Genomic DNA, 23437 nt, shown 5'->3' with positions numbered 1-23437 from the left:
GAAAAGTGACCCCTGGGAAAACCCATTGGACGTAGCTGTGACTGAATTCTGGCAAACATCCAAAAATGTGGGGGGAAAAATATAATTGTGACCAAAATTGTTTTTTTTCCCACCTATAACATATGTTAATGCCTCCTCTTTAAAACGTTGTAAAACTGATGTAGAAATGATTTTATTAACCTTCTAACCTTGCGTATCTAATCTTTCAGTCTGCAGAGATCATGTTAGGTAAATAAGACACCAGTTACAAAAATGTGGCTATAAAAATGGTCAGTCTGACATCTAAAGATGTTTTAACTGCTAGCTACGTTTCTGCTTTTCTAACACAGTGAACGTCAAGTTTTTGGATATGTGCCATAGCGAAAGGAACATAAGCCTAGTAGATTCAGACTGTAAACAGTATAAATACCAGCTATCAAATTATCTGTGATGCCCAAATTTTGTTCCTTAATCTATAGAGATGCCAACTGACAAAATTATAATCTTTAAATGCTTGTAATAAAAGAATAATTAATCAACAATGATTTCAGCATGGATTAAAGTGCAAACAGTAATCAGTTGAGTTAAGAGACAACAGTGAGGCTCCAGTTCATCAAATGTCATGAGGGGCCTTTATCTCATGAGAAGAGCTAGAGAGACTGATGTATTTGATGCTTATGATCAAAGTGATTAAATATTTTCCATTGTAAATGATCATATTTATTATGTTTACATTTTATTTATTACATATTAAATTAAATGCAAATGAAATCAGTAAATAGTGGCTGCATTTAGACAATGAGTTGGTGTTTTTCAGGGATTGTTTGTATTTTTTCATTTGTTTTAACACTGTGGAGAGAGTAAATTTAACAATGCCCATTTTGTTTTAAGGCATAATTTTATGTCTTCATTTGTTACGTCCCTTGCTGTCCACTTTAGCAGTCGTCCTCTTTGGCATGTTACGGATAACAGACTTTAAGCACTTGGTATCTGAGCTTCATCTATACCATTTCAGTAGCAGTTTCAGTGTAGTACCTGGAGGCTGTCTGATAGTGGAGAAACCTGGTTGTTTTTTGAGACTGGCACTCCAGAGAAAAAAGTAATTGGTATCTGGCAAGCCTGTCTCCGCAGTGCCACATAAACTCCCTCAAGCCTTTAACAGTGTTTCTATCCCTGGAACACATTTCTCAAGGGTTGTCATTTCCTAGTCAGATTGTCAATACAACTGTAGTAGCCTACAAAATAGAAATGCATTCCCTCCAGTACCACATTCTAGCTTCCAAACTGATTGAAAGTGTTCATTTCAGCTCACAATGTGCTGGGCGTAATGACTGTAGGAGCAGAGCTCCTCTCCACGGGGAACCCCCTGTATAAAGAATGTATGCTTCAGCCTCAGATGGTCAGCCGAATCTGGAAAGAAATCAGCAGATCTCTTTGTCTCAAATGCAGATGAACATTGTCTTCTCTTCATCTGTCAAAGACAGTGACACAATATTGGGTGTAGATAGACTTACTCACTTGTGGCCAAATGTGCTGCTTCATGCAATATTGCTTCCTCCCCCATCATGGACTGTGAGAAATTAAATTTGAAAGCAATATTCTTCTCTCCCAATGCAATTGCCACTATTTACAGTTGTACAACTACACAGGGATTTTTCAACAAAGATAAAGCTTTATCCACTATATACCCCGAATTGAACCATTTTAGAGAGTAATGATTTGAATCTCCTCTTGCTGAAGACTATTTTTTTAAGCTTTTCTACTTATTCAGTCATCTGGAAAGTTAGCAGGATTCTCACATTGGCAATGCAACCCCTCCACATTAGCTCTGGTCACACAAAGGATATTTTGCAGCCTCAAGCTCTCAGCCAAACCCAAGAGTTGGCATCTTTTTATCCAGGTTCTTTGCCTTTAGGGGAAGAACTGCCTGCATCTGGTTGATTTTCACAGACAGAACAAAGCCTTTAGGAAGAGGAATCAGGGTTTTTTTGTTTTGTTTTGTTTTTGTGTGTATGTGTGTGTGTGTAAGTGTGTGTTTTGGACTGTTTCACATTTGCTCTGTAGCCAGCTGGACTGCATCACACATATTTTTTTGACAGATTCTATTGACTTCTTGTCACTGCTCCTCCACTGGCACATGCAATCCTCACTGCACTGGAGGAGTAAGAAATATTTTTGTCTTTGGAAAATATATCGCCCCCACAGTAATATATACAGTACCTGAAGAAGAATCCAGGGAGTAACTGCAGTGTACTTTAATAATTATTGTAGGTGTGTGTGTGTGTGTGTGTGTGTGTGTGTGTTTGTGTGTGGCACCCTGGAATGACCTGTTACTCAAAGTTTAATCTTGAGCTTGTGTTACTGTCTGTTTCACGTACAGTATTTGTGCCATGGTTGTGTATTCCCACCTCTTTTCTAGGTTTACTGGGCTTAGCTCCAGATCCAAAATTATCTACCAAGAAAAATGGTCATGACTGCATAAATATTCACCCCTACTTGTTGTGAAACCCCTCAATTAGTTCTTAGTTGTCACATAACTAGCTGAATGTCATGAATTTACACAAAATAGCCCATAATATTAAGGTGATGAGGGGATCTACATAGTTTAGAAAAATTATTTACCAAAAAAAAAAAAGGTAAAAGTCATGATTGCATAAATATTCACCCCCACTTGCAGTGAAACCCCTTAATTAGCTCTTAGAAGTCACATAATTAGTTGAATGGCGTCGAGCTGTTGGTAATTAAAGTGTCACATGATCTCAGTATAAATACACCTGCTACCAAGGAGCTATAAAAACAAGTTCTAGAAACGTATAGATAAAATTAGTTACATAAAATATCCCAAACTTTCAACCCTATTAAATCCATTATTAGGAATTGACACAACCGAGACTCTGTCTAGAGGAGGCCGGAAGTCAGAGACGAAGAGGATAAAGAGGGGATTAGTCAGAGCAACTAATAGGCCATTTCAGTTCCAGCTTGTAACACTAAAAATGTGGAAAAGTTTAAGGGGTGAATACTTATTCAAGGCACTGTACTGAGAAAGATCCAGTGTTAAGTGTTCTTGATACGCTGATGCAGTGCTTCTTAAAAGCAAGGCTATTAAGTCAAGAAAAGGACAATTTGGTCATGTCAGTCATTTTAGTTTTAGATTTTTGGGTAATCTGTAACATGTCTACTCTTAAACTGTAGTAATAAAAATGTCCAAACCCAGCTGTAATATGTTTGTTTATTATTTTTTTTATTTCAGCCACTACATTATTGTAAAAGTATTTTCAGATTAGTTTGTGTTATGACATATACTATGCAAGTTTCTTTTATAAATGTTATGAACCACACTTCACACTTACAAATTTCTCACACTAACAAATTTCTCATAATTGAATTTCTTTGTTCAGAACCAGAAATCATGGTTTCTAGATGACCTGCATTCATGAAATTTTACATATCCAATTCTATTTAGAATCCCTATTTAGAAGCTCAAAATGGAAGGAATTTCTCACAGTGTTAATCATTCATGTATCTATGAGTTTATACTGAAAAATGGTATGTTAAAGAATTAAAGGATAAATAAATGATAATCCTGATATCCTGAATGATAAAGCTGTTGTGTAAAAAATCTGTCTCTGGAGAGTGTGTTTGCTGTGAAATGAAGATTTGGATTGTAACATCATCCAACAGCTAGATCCATCCATTCTCTGTACTGCTTATCCTACACAGGGTTTTGTAGCCTGGGACTCTGGGCACAAGGTGGGGGACCAGCCGATTGCAGGGCACAATTACACACACACACACACACGCACTGGACAATTTTAGACTACAATGCATGTCTTTGCGCTAGGGGCGGAAACTGGAATACCAAGGGGAAACCCCAAGGGCAAGGGGAGAGCATGCAAGAGCCATATACGCAGGGCAGAGGTGTGATTCGAACCCCCAACCCTCAAGGTGCAAGGCAAGCGTGCTACCCACTAAACCACTGTGGCCCCCCCAGCTAGATTTTTTTTGGGTTTAAGTATGCAAATGTATGCATATTTAATTAAATGAAACCTCATTTGTATAAATAAATGCCATTTAAAAATGCAATACAAAAAGTAGGTATTTGTCAGAATATCAGCAATCCACTGACAAAGACTGACTGTGATATCTACTGTTTAAAAAAATAAATAATAAAAATTACCCTTCCACATGTAGTGTCATGAGATATTCAGCAGGATTTCAGTGTGAATGAATTTTTTTTTTTACACACATGGTTCAGAGGTCCATTATTTGTCTTCTGCCAAATATACATATATTTAATATTACATATATTTCATACAGTCTAATTCCTAGCCAAACAGCTCCATAATAAGGATATTCAAAACAATCATTCATATCGGAGGCTAGTGATAAAACCAAGAGCAATGCAGCAGGTTATTCATCTACTGAGTGTGTGAAATGAAGTTTAACCTGCTAACACAATGTAAATTCAATAGACAGAAAGCTAAGCCGGGGTTAGCAGCGCGCCATGGCTGAGAGGAGACGAGGAAAGATTTGATTTGGTGGAAGAGACCAAAGAGCACAAAACAGAGGGGGGTGGAGGGGATGTTCACTTATGTGGCTGAGGAAATATTTTTTTTAAATGATAATAAATAAAACGTGTTTATACGAGATATCAGAGAAATATTCATACCATGGAAAGATGTATATATAAGTCAGGTTAGGACCATATGAAACATGAAAGAATGGTAGTTGAATTGATCGGGGTTTTTTTTTTTTTTGACATTGCACTTGGAGGCGCCCACTAGCCGCGAGCTGAGACGCCGCGAGCCGGAGGCTGCAAGATGGACTTTCACATGTCAGACTCTTCACCGGCGAATTAACGCTGTGCCTTGTGGAGGTTCTGCAGACACACGATAAAACCCACCACTCGTTTTCAAGAGGAAGCCGTGCTCCTGGATTTGTCCGACGGTATGCAAATGGAGGTGGTGCACATGGCAGAAGAAGAGAAGTAAACTGATTAACTGATTGATTGTGTGGTATTTTAAACCGAAAAATAAACCAAACAAATCCATCTTGAAAAATCAACCGAGGTTTAGTGGAATCTTGTCGAGCTCCCTGGACAATGGCGGCGGTAACGAGCCCGGAATCGAGCGCTCAGCCCCGGGTCTATTTCCAGACGCCTCCCGGTACTGAAGAAGAAGTTCCACAGAAGCAGGGACGAGTGACGGTGAAATATGACCGCAAGGAGCTGAGGAGGAGGCTGAATTTGGAGGAGTGGATAGTTAGCCAGTTAATGAATTTATACGACTGTGAGGTAGGAAATGGTTCCCCGAGCAGCATCACTTTGGCACTGGGGGATCCTTTGTTGTCCTTTTCTCACTGTCGCGTCTCCTTGTTACATCTAATTCACATCCAGATGTTAACCCCTGGGTCTTTTTCATTTATATTAACCGCAATATTGTCTTCAAATTGACTATTTGTGACTATTTCTGTACCGGTTCTGTGGTTTGGAGCTCCATGGAAGGGCGTGGCCACATCCAACTCCAGACAAAGCCATAAAACAAAGGTGACCATGCAGGTGATGGTTTAATACCAGTTTAACAATGATCATCATCATCATCATGATATCCAGGCCAAACCTTACATCATAATTACATCACACTGCTAGCTATATACAGTTATATTCTTTCCTAACATTTCTTTTTTTCATGAAAAGCTTCAGATCATAAGTAGTTCAGTCCCAGTCTATAGGCTAAAACAGTCATCTCAGCCCTTTATACCTATATATCTATCTGACACATGATCATTTAACATGCACATGTGTAGTAAGCGAGATGTTCTGCTTGTCTGTGAGGGTTTTTTAAGAAAGCCCTCTTCAGCCAGAGATGATGTCATCTGTTCGGATATGCAGAGCGTGGTGGAAAAGTGGGGGAACAACTCCAACCCAGATTATTGTCATGAACAGAGCTTTGTTCTCACTGACTGCACTTTTGAACTGGGATTTTTTTTTTCTTTTTGCTGTGTAAGACCTTTAACCATGCTGCTTAGCCTTGTGTCTCTCTAACTCTGTCTACCTGTCCCAGGTAAGCGCCAGATCTCTAGCAAATTTCCCCTTAGGGATCAATAAAGTACTCTATTTCATTCTGTTTTACCAAAGGAGAATTTTCTTACTTATATAGCACAAAACACTTTTTCGTTTAAGATCACGTTTAAGGAGGTCATGCACACGATGCTTTTTTTTCCCCAGTCATGCCGTTCAGGGACTGCTGCTATAAACAGGTTTCATTTTTGTCCTTTGTGCAACCAAGAGCAGCAGCATCACCACCACCAGTGAAAAACACAGAAGTAGGTAAGAAGCAGTGAGGCTGAGGCTGATTTCTTTCAAGCCCAGACTGTAGATTCATGCAGCTTATCAGTGGCAGTCGTGTCAAGTCATTATCCACTAGATTTGATCTCCATTTGGGCTGATATTTTTCAGCCACGTTCGAAATATAGTCACGTGTGTAATAAACTCTTACATCCATGGATTATTCACTCCGTCATCCTTTTTTTTCTGAAAATGCATTTGGAGAGAAAAGTAAAACTAGATAGACTAATCACACATTGTCCAATCAAAGCACAAATTACTTAGGACAGACATCAGGACTATAATGTCAGGTTTTTTTTTTTTTGTTTTTTTTTTAATTTAGATGAAAGATTAATGACTGTTTGGTATTCAGAGGAAACACTGTTATTGTTATTATGCCCACAATAAGACCTCATGGTATAATGCATTGCTCAGCCCTATTAGTTTCATTGCAGATGATAGATATTATAATTTAGCTCTCCTATCTAATATCACCACCAGCCATCACTGATGCTGTTATCAAAGCTCTGCATGTCGGACGATACTTGATACTGATCCGACATTACTAGTTCAGCCAATTCTCTGCAGATATCAGAGGCTCAATGGTGAAGGGCATTAAGGCAATTTGTGTCCACTTGTATGATCTGTGTCTTGTCTTATACTGGCCTGGATTGACCTGAAAAATAGAGGCATGCAGCTCAGTGTTGACTGCTTAGTGATTACAATTCAGCAAGTAATAAAAAAAAAAAAATCAGTTCAGATCCAGAGATCACCAGAAAACCACTCCTGGACCCTTGTGCAAGGCGAGCACTTCTCAACTGCTTTGAGTAAATGTAAATGTTGTCAGTAATTTCATGTTATCTGACAGGAGCAGCTATCCAGAAAATTGCTCCTGTCCCAGAAATGTTTGTTTTCTAGTGTAGTCAGCATTGGGAAATGTACACGTTATAGCAGAACAAACAAAAACACTATTTAATGTCAAATGTAGCCTAGCTAAAGGCGTAACAATGGCTATGTTCACATGCACATCGATATTCAGATATTAATCGGAATTTGGCAATATTCTAATTAGTATTGAGTCATGGAAACGCCGCAATCTGATTGCTTGATTCAGATTAAGACAATATTTGTATACAGGAATGTTTATATGCCTGTACACATATTAACATCGTATTCGGAATATGGCTGCAACCCGAATATAGACCTTAAACGGAATTTGATGTGCATGTATACGTAGCCAATGAGAAATGTACAATGACATCATATTGAACTCGGTTCCATTTTTCTCCTTAAAGGATTGGGAGAAGCCATCATTTGGCCTGCAAATATCTGTTCCCCTCATTACTGCTGTACCCTGGTGTGACTCATTTCCTTGTTCACAGTACAGCAAATTAGACGCCTTTAAAATAATGATGTGGGTGACTTTGTTGTTGCACACTCTGACCATCGAGTTGTGTGTCCTGTTTTTTAAAATTATAATACAAGTTCAATACTGGATGTAATGCATACTGCATGTGCTACAAATAATATATAATAAAATGCTGCAGTGTGTATAAAAGTTAATATGCTGCTAGAAGAATAGCCGTGTAAAAAAAAAAAAAAAAACATTTACGGCCTTTAATTGATCATTAGGGTTAAAGGCAGAGTTTCCCACAGAGCGCAGTAAGTGTAAAAGGCAGTGTGTGAGCTTCATTAAGCTGCAGCTCTGGCCAAATCGGTGTGGTGGTGATGTGGAGCAAAACAGCTCAGCATGAATTCTTTCAAAACTCTGCTCTCACATGGACACACTTCTGATTTCTCACTGATTGCACTCACACTCATGTAAAATACATCAGAAAACTGATCCAGAGGTGAGAATATCTAAGCAGCGCACAGTTTGATTTGATTTCGATTCAGAGCACCATGATGCTATTGCTTTGTTATAGAAATTCCTTCCTGAGATTTATTTTACTTCTACAGCCAACATTATGATTTTTTTCCCCCTGGTAGGACCACTTGCAGCTTATAAAACACAGCACTAACATTTTATCCATTATGACATTCAGGCTTATTGTATTTTTTTTTATTAGGACTGTCAGAATGAATTTCATGTTCGAGTACTATTAAAATTTTCTTAATGTTTACACATTTGAAGAAAAAAAAATATATAATATATAATATATATATATATATATGACAGTACTGTAAATCATTACATTAATATGTGGCATTTGTAAAGTTGTAAAATTATGATTAAAAAGATTTTGGGCTTTTCTGATTAGATTAGATCATTTCTAACATTTCTATCACTAATCCTTTATAATTCAGTGTTTGAGTGCCTATAGAGCATTTTAACAAAACCCTTAAGATCTGTCCTTTAGCTGACTCATTTAGTGCTTCACCATTTATTTACATCTGTATTTTTGAGATTTAAATTTTTGAGATTTGTGTTTAAGGTTCTGTTTATTTAAAAATTTCAAAACTGTAACCCAATTTTAAATGATATGTTTTTGAAGGCAAATTTTACCCCTAACAAGTTCAAAACAAAGAAAAATCATTGCATCCTAAGCATAAAAAAGATAAATACATTTAAAATTTTAAATGTAAAAATTTTAGACGCTGTATCATTTTTTTTACACTCTCCATCCGTTTTAATAGGAACACCGGAAAGGATATAGTAACTCATATAATCACTCTTTACAACCGTGCGGAGCAGAAAAGAATAACCCATCCACCTCAAGGCTTGATGTTTTGTGCATGTTGAGATGCTTTTCTGCTCACCACGGTTGTATAGTTATCATGGTTGTGATTTATTTGAGTTACTATATCCTTCCATGTGGCAGCTCAAACCAATCTGGCCATTCTCCTCCTCTGACCTCTCTTATCAACAAGGCGTTCCACACACAGAACTGTCGCTCACTCAATGTATTTTTTTTTCCTCACCCTGCTGTGTAAACTCCAGAGACTGTTATGTGTGAAAATCCCAGGAGATTGGTATCTGAAATACTCCAACCAGCCCATCTGGTACCAGCAGCCATGCCACGGTTAAAGACACAGAGATCACACTTTTCCCCGTTCTGATGTTTGGTGTGAATGTGAACTGAAGCTCTTGACATGTATCTGCAGGATAATATGCATTGTGCTGCTGCCACATGATTGAATGATTGATAACTGCATAAATGAGCAGGGGTATAGGTGTTCCTGTTAAAGTAAGGGTGTGTGTGTGTGTGTGTGTGTGTGTGTGTGTGTGTGTGAGTGTGTATGTATTTATACATACATGCATATATATATATATATATATATATATATATATATATATATGCACAAATTGTACCTGAGACTACAATTTTTTTTAAAACACTTTTTTTAAAAAAAAAAAAAAAAAAAAGGGGGGGGGGGGGGTCATTACACCAAATATTGACTTTGTTTCATTTATATATATATATATATATATATATATATATATATATATATATATATATATATATATATATATATATATATATAAATATATAAAAAGTGTGTGTGATCTGTACACACACACACAAGTCAAAGCTGCAGTGTGCTGGCCAGTCTGATGGTCCAGTTACCTAGGTGAAAAAGTAGAAAGTAATGTAATTTAACACAAAAGTATGATGAGCTAATTATGTTCATTAAAACAGAATATGGAAAATAAGCAAGTACAAGAGTAGATTTTTTTCCCCCATCCCAATTCCATTCTTGGCTCTTCCTTCATGTACTGTACACTGAACTGAATAGTGCCCAGCATGAAAGAAATTGTGTGTGTGATGGCCAGCGAGGGTGATTTAAAGCCAGGTGCGATGACAGCTGTCCTTGAAAGCTGTGAAGATTGTGAAGCAGAGGGAAAGGAAATGGCACAGATCTAAAAGAGCTTGCAGATTCAACAAAGAGTGAAAGACAGAGATGGCGGAAATGGCTAATGACTGGATTTGTGACGACATTGCAATCACAGTTTCTCTAGCCTCAGGGCTGAAGAGTGCTATTGATGTGACAGTAAAGCCAAGACAGGGTCATTTGGATATGTTTGCAGAAAGAAGGGAACGCTCCAAACACATTGTGTCCTTTTTATGTTGACAGGAAGGGGATGAGGGTTGTCGTGTCTCACACACACACACACACACACACACACACAAACTCACTGGTTTCAGCCCATCCTGTTTTGTGTTAGGAGGAAATTAGGGACAAAGACCATAGAGAATTGAATTATTCATGGCTGTGTAAACCATGAATGTACCGTGAATGTACTTTTCATCAGATGAAAGGAAGACAAAATGATAAGACACAGATTGTGTCTAGATGTATTTATATATATAAATATGACACTAGATGTGTCATATATGTATACATACACACACACACATATATATATATATATATATATATACACATACATACATATATATATATATATATATATATATATATATATATATATATATATATATATATATATATATATATATATATAAAGAACACTATTCCTTTCACAAAACAAAATTTTGGCCATAAATTGTATGTTTTATAAAGTGCAGTGCAAAACCGTCATTCATGTATATATATAATCAGAGAACTGTAAGTAATGAAGTGCACTGCAGTCATCTCCATTTTTATACTCCATCCAAAACTCCTCTGCTAAAAATGTAGCACAAGATGCTAAAAGCATTTAGACAAATCAAAAGTCTTTGGTAACAATATACTCATGTAAGGTGAATCAAAAATGGCACTCTTTTGCAATAATTCAGCTCGTCATGTTTGGAGAACGAAGGTACATATGATCACAAAAACACCATACACACACTGAAAAGCAGAGCTGGGAGCATCATGATTATGGGGCTGCTTCCCTGTGGTACTGGAGCATTACATGTCATCGAATGAAAGATAAATGGAGCAATGGATGGACATACGTAGGAGAATTGAATCTCATTGGACAAGAAATTGAATCTGGGGAGAAGCTGAACGTTTCAGCAAGACAACAACCCCAAAATAACTCAAGAAGGCCTTGCATGACCTAGCCGATTTCCTGACTTGAATCTCATTGAACATTTATGGAGGAGTTTGAAATTTGAAATCCAGTTTGAAAGATGAAATTGTGAAATCTCCTCTAATGTTCTTGTAATCTTGGGAATCAAAGATGATTTGCCAAGAGGTATGGATCAAAACTGAAATCACAGTGCTGCAGAAATCAAATGAATTCTTGCCATAGACATCTCGAAGCTGTAATTGCCAACAATGGCTTTGCAACAAAGTTGTAATATTGGTAATTTGTGGTGTCCAAATACTTTTTTTCCCCTATCAGTTTAATTTTTGAAAAGAATTTGAACAAAAATTTGTTTATGCTAATAAATATATACTTTTTTTCTCATATACATAATTACAAGGTTAGGAGGTATTATGTGTGTAAATTTGAAGTGAATATATGCACTGGAAGAATATTACAAAAACCAAAAGTGCCTGAATATTTATTTCCCCTCATTGTAACTCTCTTGTTTCCTACACGCAATTACCTCATGGTTAAACATGTCGACAGAAAATTAAGACGCTAGCCAGATATAACATACAGCGTGTCCCAAACGTCTCCATACATAGGGGGAAAATAACACTTTTAGCAAAATGTCTTCCAGAATTTTTCACGCTTAGTTTATATTGTACTTTTTTCTGATAGCCTTTAAGAATGTCTTTGACAAAAGAAGAACGTATTGAAATCATTCTCATGGCTGGATGGGGAAGCTGTCACAAGGTTATGATGGACTAGGAAACATGGCAAACACATCACACATGACACTGTTGCCAAACTTATTAACAAATTCAAAAAGACTGGAAGTGTTTCGGACCAACCGACAAGTGGACGTCCGTGAACATCCACTGATGAAGGCACAACCGACGTGGTGCTGGCGTACATAGTCCCCTCTGTGTGGAGACTTTTGGATAACCGTGTATTATCTTTTACATCTAATGCGAGGACAGAAGTCTAAATCTTACAACCAGGACAGTGGCCATCGTCTTTCTGACTTTTTGTCGAGGGCACAAGCATGATGTGCATTAGAAACTTTGTTAGAAGAGGATAAAAATCATACACTTGTGTGTTTCTTTTAGGCTGTATTCGTCCACTTAACTAGTTCACTAGCGCAGCATATGTTATTCCATTAAGTTTGCTACCACTTTTTAACCTTGTCAGGTTCCAGGCAAACCAAAACATGGGACTGGGCAGCACACTGGAGCCTTTACCTTCCCAGACAGCTAGCGTAAAATTGATCATTTGTCCATCCCTGGATATTAGTTATTTGATGAACCAACAAAATATTTTTACCCCAACATTTTTAATATTTTTATAACTTCTGAGAAGAGATAATGTATTATATTTAAAGCTTTTTTGCTCCATGTTGAATTGTTTTGTCCAAACATCCTAAGCAATTCTGTTCTCTCTCACTGTAGGAAGATGAAGTGCCCGAGCTGGAGATTGATGTGGACGAGCTGCTGGACCTGCCCAGTGATGTAGAGAGAGCCATCAGAGTGAAGGTTTGTGTCTTTGAGAGATTTTTCTTCCTTAGCTTCAAAGATCTCACTGAATATGCATGCATACCTATGCTAATTTGACATTTTGACTTGTTTAATGTAAAAAATGCCACCCACCAGCCATGACATTATTCCTGCCTTTGGGGTCTGAAGGCTATTGTTCCAGCTGGCATTTAGGAATTTTATTTTGCATTACTTCAGAATACCGTTGTTTCTAATTCGGGTTAGCATACTGATAAAACTGTGAACAAACTGTAACCTACAAAATCAGTCCTCAGTAAGTCAATTCAATTTTACTGGTAAAGCGTGTTTAACAATTCACATTGTCACAAAGCAGCTTTGCAGAAAGCCAGATCTAGATTTAGATCCATAACGAGCAAGCCAGAGGCAAAAGTAGTAAGAAGATGACATAAGGAAGAAACCTTGAGAGGAACCAGGCTCAGGAGGGAACCCATCCTCTCCTGGGTAAATCATTACAGTAGACAGGTGTAGAAGAGTAAAGACAAACAGTACGAAGTGTGTTTAAAGGTTCAGTGTGAGCGTACTGTGCTGTATTCAGAGTTTCCTACTTAAGTCCAAAAGTTAAGTCAATATTTACTCCGGGAAAGTTATGCTTATTCAGAGATGGGTTACGCACCTGCTTGAGTTGAATTTCTGGGTTCCTCGTTCAGATAACGCAAATCACCTGCTTGTAGTTCAGACCTCAGAAGATCTTCCTTCAGTAGAAGTGTCAGAGATGTTTTTCCAATAACGTTAATTCATAACTATCCATAAAATAAGTCACTCTTGGAGATAAGCAGTGTCTCCAGTTAAGATGCTGTCTCCTCTACTGTCCTCTGTGCAAAAATAAAACAACTTTTTTGTACTCTTTAAAGAGCTGATACTATTAATTAATTAACAGTGTTATATTTATGTATGTAATGTTGGCCTTAAATGGCATTCCACAGTTATTTAGAGTGTATTTACAAGCCACTTCACGTGACACCTTGTGCATCACATCAAACCATCAGACAGCGGCGCTAGACTTAATACTACTCTTTGCTCCAATTTCAGAATCGTGTGTAACTGAGATTTTACTCAAACTCCACCACACACACGCAACTTTTACTTAACTTAAGAGTACGTAAGTCCATAGTTTAAGGTCTGAATACTGATGTGCTCAATTTCTGTATTAATCCTCACTATGCCTGTTTACCTGAGCTCTGTATACAGCCCCTTGTGAGCAAGAGTCCTGGAATGAACACAGTGCAGTCTTTATGATTATAGCTGCAGCAGAATTTTGAGTGATTTGCAGAATAATATCTTGATTATTTATTGTTATAAATGTTAAAATCTGTTCTAAATGTTCTTTTGTTCTTTTAATAAATGTTCTTTTATTCCAGATGCTGCTTGTTGACTGTTACAAACCTAATGATGTAAGTCCATATTTAATAAGTCATACCTACTCTTATATTCTAAATCCTATAATCTACTTTATTGTATATTATGAAATAAGTCAGTTCTGAATGTTAAAGGTTTGGTTTCAGGTGATCACAAACTGATCACTTATCTTAAATGTAGTCATCGAGCCAGAATGTGTGGTGACCTGGGAAAACCTTTAACATGGTGAAAGTTTGACATTCTCGACTATATAGTTCTGAAAACTACACACTTTTTTAACTACGTTTCTCTTTTGCATGTACACTGTATGGCCAAAAGTATGTGGACACCTGACCATCACACCCATATGTGGTTCCTCCCTAAATTTTTGCCACAAAGTTGGAACCACACAATTGTATAGAATGTCTTTGTATACTGTAGCATTACAATTTCCTTTCACTGGAAATAAGGGGCACAAACCTGTTCAATGTGTGTTCAGCTGAGCTAACATTAGACAAGTATATAGTTAACATCAGTTAAGTGTATTTATTAGGGAAGCTACTGAAAAATTTCAGCCAAAAATGCTCAAAAAACAGTCTCTTTTTGACTGAAAGAGAAAGAAAGGATGAATATTTTGACCTAAAATTATTACGTAGGCCTAAACTGAAGTGTCGAATTTGACACTTTCTAATTATCAACACCAGTAATGTTAAAGGTGATGATAATTAGAAAGTGACCAAATATGGGCCAGTCAGTGTTCAGATGCGTTCAAACATGTTGAGCAGCACATCAACAATCAGACAACCTATTTCTAAAAGGATTATATTGAAAATGTCTTATAATGTTTTTTTTTTAACTTCTATAGTTTACTGCACATTACACATTACAGAATCACCTAAAAATCCACCACTCAGCTTTCCAGTTTTCGTGATTGCCTCTGCCAGCAAGCAGTTCCCGACTACACAGCTAGCTGATAATATTTTTACACACTTCTGCACTCTCCTTAACCCTGAAATGGTGGAAATGCTTGTTTTCCTGTCTTTAGGAAACGGCTAACGATTCTGGGCAATTATATTATTTATTGTGATACAGCTATGGCTAACAAGTAATGGCCAAAACCACACAGTTGCCTCAAACCATGTCAGGTTGTTAAATAATATCAACTGCTTGCACGTGTGGTTTTTGGTACCGTTTATAAAAACCCTTATATCCACCGCTGCGTTCCTGCAGGACTTTGTGGCAGCGCTGTTGGAGAAGGTGCGAGGCATGCAGAAGCTCAACACCCCACAGAAGAAGGGGGACATAACCCCATGAACCACCAGTCAGCTCCTCCAACACCACCACCACCACCGTTACCCAGTTCCTCCAACCGTGCACGGTGGAGAAGGACACACAGACCGTACTACTCCACTACAGTGTGTCAAACGGAGACGAGCGAGGAGCTCAGCTCAGCCAAGCCAATCTCTGCTGCAGGTTAATCACTCCGACTGTCTTACTTTGTTTCACTACTGTTTCCTTAATATATTATTCCCATAGAGTGTGTGCTAGTGTCCCTTTTTAGCTTAAATGTACTGTAAGGGGCAGGATGTGTTGTGGAATGGTTAGTGTTATTCAGTTTTGATTCAGCTTAAACACTAAGTGCCATAGGACATGGCTTTGTGCATCTGTAATTGAGTAGAAAATTAGGTTACGGCTTTTTCCGTCCATGTAGATTTCACCTAATGTCTTTTGTTTTTTTCTTTCATAAGTAACGCTTGTTTTAAAATGGGCTACGGCAGCTATTAGAGACGACACAGTGAGTGACATTGTTTTAAATAAATGAAGTGTCTTAGGTTATGATGTATTTTGAAGTGAAATGGGGGAACAAGGAAACCCGGGGCTTTTGCGTGTTTGAGATTTTCCATTTAGTAGGATTTTAGGACATAACCGAACTGAACACTGAATCTCCGCTTTGTGCTCTAGGTTGCTTCTGGACGCTTTAAACCAGAAGGCTATCAATATCTAGATCAACAAATTCAATCTGAACTGTAGCAATACCTTGAGAGTGCATTTTTGTTACACCGGTTTTTAAACCAGCCTCCATATATGCAGATCGAACACTACGACTTTAATGAGACCAGAGTGAAATGTTTGACAGCAGTATATCAGTCATAGCTCCAAAAAGAAAAAAAAAGGGCAACACTTTTTTTGTACATAAAATTTTTATTCCACTCAACAATTCAACTTCAAACATTTTGGACAATAAGAAGTAAACACAATCCCTGTTTGCTGGAATGAAATACTGTACTGTATGCACTCTCACATCCAAGTGTGTGTAGTAAGATTGTTAAGAAAATAAAGAATGGTGCTGAAAACAATGCTGGCTCCAGTGGAGATGGTGTTTTGTTATTCATTTGACTTATTTCACATGTGAGTTTCATCACTGAATCATGATAAACCACCAAAACAAAAAACCTCACAATTTCCTGATTATAGGCTCCAGAGCAGCAGTGATTGGCTAACTTCAGTGCATGTACAGTTTAAAGTGAGGGCTTCTGATTTTACAGCATTATAAATCAGATCTTCTTTCAATGCTCAACAGCTCGACTTCGAAGATGAGTGTGGCTCCACCTAGAGGATGACAAAGGTATATTTAAAAAACAAAAACACTCAGAGGTACATACCAGATATACTACAGTAAATGTGCTCTCAGGTTAGAGAGCCATCATATATCATGTGTTATATATTTATAATGCATACCTGGGATCTTGGGTGGTGCGCCTCTGTCACCATAACCTAATGCACACAACAAAATTGTCAAAAATACATGCAAATATACACTAGATGTGAGATTACGTAAGCATTAATGATGCTATTTACAACGTTTAGCAAATGCCCTTATCCAGTGTGACATACAGCAGAGTTTTATAGTCTCTATCAAAAGCATACCCTCATGCTAGTTTAGTAGGTCAGAGTCTAAGAATATCACCAAACCAAAACCCTGTTAGGGTACAGCGTGAAAAGAGAACAAAAGTCAAGGGATTTAAAAAAAAAAAATACCTTAACCTTAGTTAAGAGCCATTTTGGCTCTTTTAGTTTTTAAAAAGCATTTTTTCAGCATGTAATTATCATGTATTGTTATCATCAAACAGATAAATGTTGTCACACACACACACACACACACACACACACACACACACACACACACACAAGATTTGCATTATTTATTGGTTTGCATAACGTCTACTTGTACAACTGCCATACACACACACAATGTGTGTACATAATGTGTACTTACAATTGTCGGATGCTTTTCCTTTTTAAAAGAAATCTTTTTGAGCAGGGCATTTCTTTCTTTTTTTTTTTTTCTTTTTTTTTTTTACATAATATGTACATAAACACACATACAAGGGTCAAAGTTAAAATGGTTTTCTAGTAATTTAAAATGCAACATTCTTAAGAACATGATTGGTTTGTTGTTTTACTGTGACTCATTTTTAACATTTGATGTTGAAATGTAATACGGAGTTACATTTTTAGGAGAAAGCAGAACTAAGAGCAGTTGTTTACAAGGAAAAGACGAATCATGTGACAGTGAAACTTTCTGTAAAGAGATCTTTATTCAACATTTATGGAAGGAGCCTGCAGTGTCAGCAAAAATGCTCCTTTAAGCTTTTCACCACTAGAAAATCTAACGATGGAGGACGTTGCATTTTAAGCTTTCTCAGTAACATGATAAGCTCTGTCTTTCTGTCTTATTAACTGCAAGAGAAAGGGGGGAAAAAAGAGAAGCAGGTGAGGGAACGACTGTTTGGAGCTGCTGTAAGTGAAAACAGGAACTAACTTGTTTTGTGGATGTTCCACAACATTACATGTAACTATAAATAGATTAAAAAGTATGTTATTAAACCGAAAATGTCAGTATTTCCACACTGTTGTGGTAGAAGTGGAATAAAATACTGTGCTGTTATTGGAAAAATGCCATCACACCTCCCTGACTTTGATTATCCTCCTATTACAGAACGCACTTGTATAACATAGTTAAATAATTTTGATATAACTCTATACTTTCAATTTATTTGCCCATTATGGAAGATTAAACAAAGGAAACCATGAAAACTTGAACACTCCTTAAAGACGACAGTCTTCCTGATCACGAGCTTCTCAAAACGTCGGGACTGCAGCTCCATTCTTCTGCTACTGATGGTTCCCTTCCACGCAAACACCCTTCCACGCAAACACCCTTCCACGCAAACACCCTTCCACACAAACACCTAGCTACACACTCAGATTTCAAGAGCTCTCTGTAAATGTGCCGAAATTCAAATAATCTGCTGGAAACTTCCATGTACATTTGAAGGGCAGGTCACAGTGTGTGTAGAGCAATTTGAATGCACCTCCAATTTCAAAACTCTAAAGGAAAGATGTCTTTGCTGGACATTAATGCGGTCTTTCTATCTTTTTTTTTTTAATGTCCGGATAGAAAGAGTGTAATATACTGACCGAGCTCAGACGGGATGACCAGCTTCCTCTTCTCTCCCTCACACATTCTGAGGACGAGAAAGAGAGACGGATCAGCAACTCTCATCCATGCTAGAACCAAAGATCAAGCCCAAACGCCAACAGGTGAAGCAGAAGTGAAGTGAAGTGAAGTGAACTCACCCTAGCAGCCCCTGGTCCCAGCCCTTAATCACTTGCCCAGTCCCCAGGGTGAAGGTAAAGGGCTGATTCCTCGGTATGCTGCTGTCAAATTCAGTCCCGTCCTCCAGCCTTCCCTTAGAGTCAAAAAAAAAAATATCAGTCATACAAGCAGTATCAGAATCAAAATATCTTTCTTCACCAAATAGAGTATGAAATATAATACAGATAATGGCATTGCATTACACCTCTGCTACAGTAACAGCTCATTCACAGGGGCTTGCATAGCAGATGCTCCACTTAATCTAACTCTAATAATCATTTAAAAATGTGTCTTATCCAACAAAGTAAGATATAAGCTTTGCTCTAGTGACTCCTCCTTATGGAAGGAGTCTCCAGGGTCAGTGCTATGTAATTGTAAGTAGGTTTTCCACCATGGGAAAGTCTTCAGGACAGACGACGTTGCACTTTCCGGTTTCTCTGTAACATGACGAGCTGCTTTTTTTTTTTTGTCTTTTGTCCTTTAAACTTCAAGTCAGGAAAAAAAAAAAGAGGTTGGTAAAGGAACAACTGCACCCCAGACCTCCTCGCCTGACATCAGTGCCTGAGCTCACTAATGCTCTTGTGGCTGAATGAGTACAAATTCCCACAGATATGCTTCAAAATCTAGTGGAAATCCTTCCCAGAAGAGTGGAGCTTATTATAACAGCAAAGGGAGACTAAATCTGGAATGGGATGTTCAACAAGCACATATGCATGTGATGGTCAGGTGTTCACATACTTTTGGCCATATAGTATAAATAGGAAGAACAGCAAAATAGAAATAGAAAAAGCTATTGCAGGTAAGGACTCATATTGCATGTAAATGTTGAGTCACTTATCCATCACTTTGGTCTTTAAGTGTGTTATTTATGTTCTGAAGAAGGATACTGTAAAGTCATAAGAAACTTACGGTGTAGTGCATGTTCAGTACGTCTCCCTTCCGTGACTTGATGGGACAGTTTTCCACTCTTTTCTTTATCCCGATTTGGAGCTTCTTCTTCTCAGCCCCGTATACCACCTCCGTGAGAAGGGTCATCAGGGTCACAGCTAGAAACAAATACAGCCTCATATCTGTAAATAAAAGAAAAAGAACACAGTAAATAGCAGAAAAACATTTCGGTAACTAAAACTAAAAAAAGGGGGAAGAGTCCTGTTGGATAAAGCCATTTAAAGTGCGAAAAAAAAAGAGTGAGCTGAAGACAGCAACATTACAAAAGTCCACACAATGGAGAGCGCTGAAGTCTGAAAGGATGTTAGAAACAAATAAAGAGTTTTTGTTTTTTGTTTTTTGATTTGACTATTAGGTCTATAACACTGCCATCTTTTCAATCAAACAAGGGGGAGGAGTTATATGTTAATGACCCAGTTATAGTATTTATTTTGGGTTGTTTATTATTTTTCATCATTCATGGTCTTTAAATAATCTTTTCATTATTGCCATATTTTCCTATTTTGAGTATGTATATATTTTCTTTTTGGTCTTTTCTTGCTAAAGGTGTAAGGTGACAGTTCTGTAAGGAGCTACACTACATATGAACATGACACTGTGTAGCATTTGATGAGATGAGAACGCTTTTAAGATGTTTTCCTCGAGGAAACACATGTTTTATCCACACAGCAGCTCAAACCTGATTTATTTCTTGAATGCAGTCTCTAGACCGAGTGTCTGCGTTACTAATTTTAAACATCTGATTTCAGCTGGTTTGTTCAGACCGCACTGGCACAATGATGTAGGGAAGGAAAATGAAGGGGATGAAAGAGAGAGAGAGAGAAAACAAGCAAGAAATCAAAAGACAGAAATAAATAAAGACAAAAAGGAGTACAACTGCTGATCTCCCGGGATTTTCACGCACAACAGTCTCCGGAGTTTATTCTGGTGTTGGTGCAATAAAGAAAAAAACATCCAGTGAGCGGCAGTTCTGCAGACAGAAACGCCTTGTTGTTGAGAGAGGTCAATGGAGAATGGCCAGACTGGTTCAAGCTGACAGAAAGGCTACAGTAACTCAGAGAACCACTCTGTACAACTGTGGTGAGCAGAAAAGCATCTCAGAATGCACAATATGTCAAAACCTGAGGCAAATTCGCTACAACAGCAGACAACCACGTCGGGTTCCACTTCTGTCAGCCAAAAACAGAAAGCTGAGGCTGCAGTAGGCACAGGCTCTCCAAAACTGGACAGTTGAAGACTGGATAAACGTAGCCTGGTCTGATGAATCTCGATTTCTCCTGAGGCACACAGACTGCAGGGTCAGAATTTGGCACCAACAGCATGAAGCCATGGACCCAACCTGCCTTGTTTCAACAGTCCAGGCTGGTGGAGGTGGTGTAATGGTGTGGGGAATGATTTCTTGGCACACTTTGGGTGTGTTAATAGCAATCTATTATCGCTTGAATGCCCGACAGCCTATGTGAGTATTGTTGCTGACCATGTGCATCCCTTTATGGCCAAAATTTACACATCTTCTAATGGCAACTTCCAGCATGATAATGCACCATGTCTCAAAGCAAAAGTCATCTCAAACTGGTTTCATGAACATCACAATGAGTTCTTCAGTGACCTTCCCAATCACCAGATCTGAATCCAGTAGATCACCTTTGGGACGTGGTGGAACGAGAGATTCGCAGCATGAAAGTGCATCTTAAAAATCTGCAGGAATTGCGTGAAGCAATCATGTCAACACGGACCAGGATCTCAGAGGAGGGTTTCCAACATCTTGTGGAATCCATGCCATGAAGAATTGAGGCTGTATTGAGAGCAAAGGGAGGCCCTGTGTGTGTTTAATATCTGCTGAAATGATTTAAACCCAATACCTTCTGCAGCTTTCTTACCAGGAACACTGCGCATGCGCAGATGGTCTTGTGCCTTAGTACACGTTATCATAAACACACATAAGCAAATGAGTTAACCAGAACAGCACATGATTATCAGTGGTGCAAGCAAAGTATGCCACTATTAAAATAAACCGATTATATTGAACGTTTTATCTCCAGAACCCGTTTTTACAGACTTGGAAAACAATAAAGCGAGTTTAGCCACTAGCTCAGTGAATCTGCACCATATGCAATTCAGTGTTAATTTAATACTAAAGCTGCTTATATAGTCACAGTCACCTGTGTGTTAATTATTCATTAAACAAGACACAATGCATCATTCTGCAATCTTATTTAATACAATCTTATTGCATATAATAAGCAGAAGTAGCGACACTTAGCTAGCATGATTAGCTAGCTGGAGACAGAATGATAAAGCTAGATAGCTAGCAAACCTACATGATATCAATTCAGATATAGATTTATTAATATATTTCTCGGTGTATTATTAAAAAGAGGGGATAAACAATATTTTCATTCACGCATTACCTGTAATTGGGATGAAATGGCAGTGTTCCCGGTCAGCTTAGTTCTAATAAGGGGAAGTGTTTAACGCTCTGTTGTGAAGCCGGCAATTTTAACACACTTTTCAAAATGACTGACGTTTAAGCTATAAACTAAAACGTGCACGATCGACTTGACTCTTAATAGTACTTAATATTAATATTTACTTTTTTGATGAAACCGTATTTATGTGGATTATACTTTTTTTTTCTTGAAACAAAAGATGTTCGCTATGTGTGACTTTTATTATGACAGGCTATCACATAACCGACTCGACGCCATTGTTACGTTTCCTACTGTAATACGTCAACACATCCGCCATATTGGCAGGGGCCATATTCAATTGAAATTCAGTTAACAGCCTGATTAAATCTGCTGTAACTACCAGATAATAATATTTTTAAAATATTTAAAATATTTTTCACAGCTTTTGTTTTGGTACAGGCGTCACAAAACAAGTATGCTAAGTACACACTTACATTTAAAGTAAAATTTATTCCTGCCAGTCTTGGGCAAGTGATTTACCTCAATTAACACTAATTAACTATACACTTATTAAAGATAACTATTAAATAAAAAAAAAAAAGCTTAATAAAGTAAATCAGAGTAGAAATCCAAAAATAATTATATTTTAGTTCACATAACAAGAATCAGAAAAAAAAAACAAGATTCATTGAGAATTACATAAAATTACGAAGTATAAATTTTGTGTATGATTATGTACAAATACCTTCACTACAACATATACAATGCCTCTGAAATAGGGCTGCACAATATATCAAAATTACTGAAATATCGCGATATGCATATCGCAATGGCTTGCGATAACCGAAAGATTTTAATACTTCAAAAAGTTACGAAAAGACAAAGTTTTAGGGTGAGGCAGATAGCAGAGAATGCTTTCTTTTCACCAAAAGAGCATGAAACATTTATGCTGGTTAGGACATTTTCAGTTTTTAAATACATAAATATGTATAAATATAATTTAAATTGATTTTACACATTTATAGTGTTATCATGCCGCATAACGCATTTGTTAACGCATTTTAACAAGTTATCACATATTGCATTTTTCTTCGATATCGTGCAGCCCTTCTCTGAAATCAAAACTTGTGTTTCAGAGCAGGAGGGAGGAAACAGGAGAACCCAGAGGAAACTCATGTGAACAAAAAGAGAGCAGACATTAACCCAAGCTCAGGATCAAGCTGGAGACCAAGGAGCTGTGGG

At 37.6% G+C, this 23437-nt stretch overlaps 2 protein-coding genes across 2 annotated transcripts; one reads left to right on the top strand and one right to left on the bottom strand.

Annotated features, from left to right (window-relative positions):
* Positions 1 to 4749: 4749 nt before the first annotated feature.
* ppp1r14ba (protein phosphatase 1, regulatory (inhibitor) subunit 14Ba) lies at positions 4750 to 16533 on the top strand. Its single transcript, XM_026938715.3, has 4 exons — positions 4750 to 5272; positions 12737 to 12820; positions 14200 to 14232; positions 15407 to 16533. Exons 1-4 carry the CDS (start codon positions 5081 to 5083, stop codon positions 15488 to 15490), a joined length of 393 nt encoding a protein of 130 aa, XP_026794516.1. The 5' UTR covers positions 4750 to 5080; the 3' UTR covers positions 15491 to 16533.
* An 88-nt stretch (positions 16534 to 16621) lies between these two features.
* fkbp2 (FKBP prolyl isomerase 2) lies at positions 16622 to 22328 on the bottom strand. The gene is made up of 6 exons (XM_026938713.3): positions 22196 to 22328; positions 19746 to 19906; positions 18818 to 18930; positions 18659 to 18705; positions 16916 to 16951; positions 16622 to 16786 (listed from the first exon to the last, which is right to left on the bottom strand). Exons 2-6 carry the CDS (start codon positions 19902 to 19904, stop codon positions 16725 to 16727), a joined length of 417 nt encoding a protein of 138 aa, XP_026794514.1. The 5' UTR covers positions 19905 to 19906; positions 22196 to 22328; the 3' UTR covers positions 16622 to 16724.
* Between the last annotated feature and the right edge of the window lie 1109 nt (positions 22329 to 23437).

This window comes from Pangasianodon hypophthalmus, chromosome 15, assembly GCF_027358585.1.
Source record: "Pangasianodon hypophthalmus isolate fPanHyp1 chromosome 15, fPanHyp1.pri, whole genome shotgun sequence".
Lineage (NCBI taxonomy): Eukaryota > Metazoa > Chordata > Actinopteri > Siluriformes > Pangasiidae > Pangasianodon > Pangasianodon hypophthalmus.
The sequence above is the reverse complement of the archived record's forward strand: the minus strand, read 5'-3'. Positions and strand labels throughout refer to the sequence as shown.

Bases quoted from the DNA above. Each gene is read 5' to 3' on its own strand.
- ppp1r14ba (XM_026938715.3), top strand. From the start codon at position 5,081: ATGGCGGCGGTAACGAGCCCGGAATCGAGCGCTCAGCCCCGGGTCTAT. The intron at 12,821-14,199 runs GTTTGTGTCTTT...CTTTTATTCCAG, and splicing joins AGAGAGCCATCAGAGTGAAG to ATGCTGCTTGTTGACTGTTA. The intron at 14,233-15,406 runs GTAAGTCCATAT...GCGTTCCTGCAG, and splicing joins ACTGTTACAAACCTAATGAT to GACTTTGTGGCAGCGCTGTT.
- fkbp2 (XM_026938713.3), bottom strand. From the start codon at position 19,904: ATGAGGCTGTATTTGTTTCTAGCTGTGACCCTGATGACCCTTCTCACG. The intron at 18,931-19,745 runs GTAAGTTTCTTA...TTTGACTCTAAG, and splicing joins TACTGAACATGCACTACACC to GGAAGGCTGGAGGACGGGAC. The intron at 16,952-18,658 runs GTCAGTATATTA...TGTGTGCATTAG, and splicing joins GGTCATCCCGTCTGAGCTCG to GTTATGGTGACAGAGGCGCA.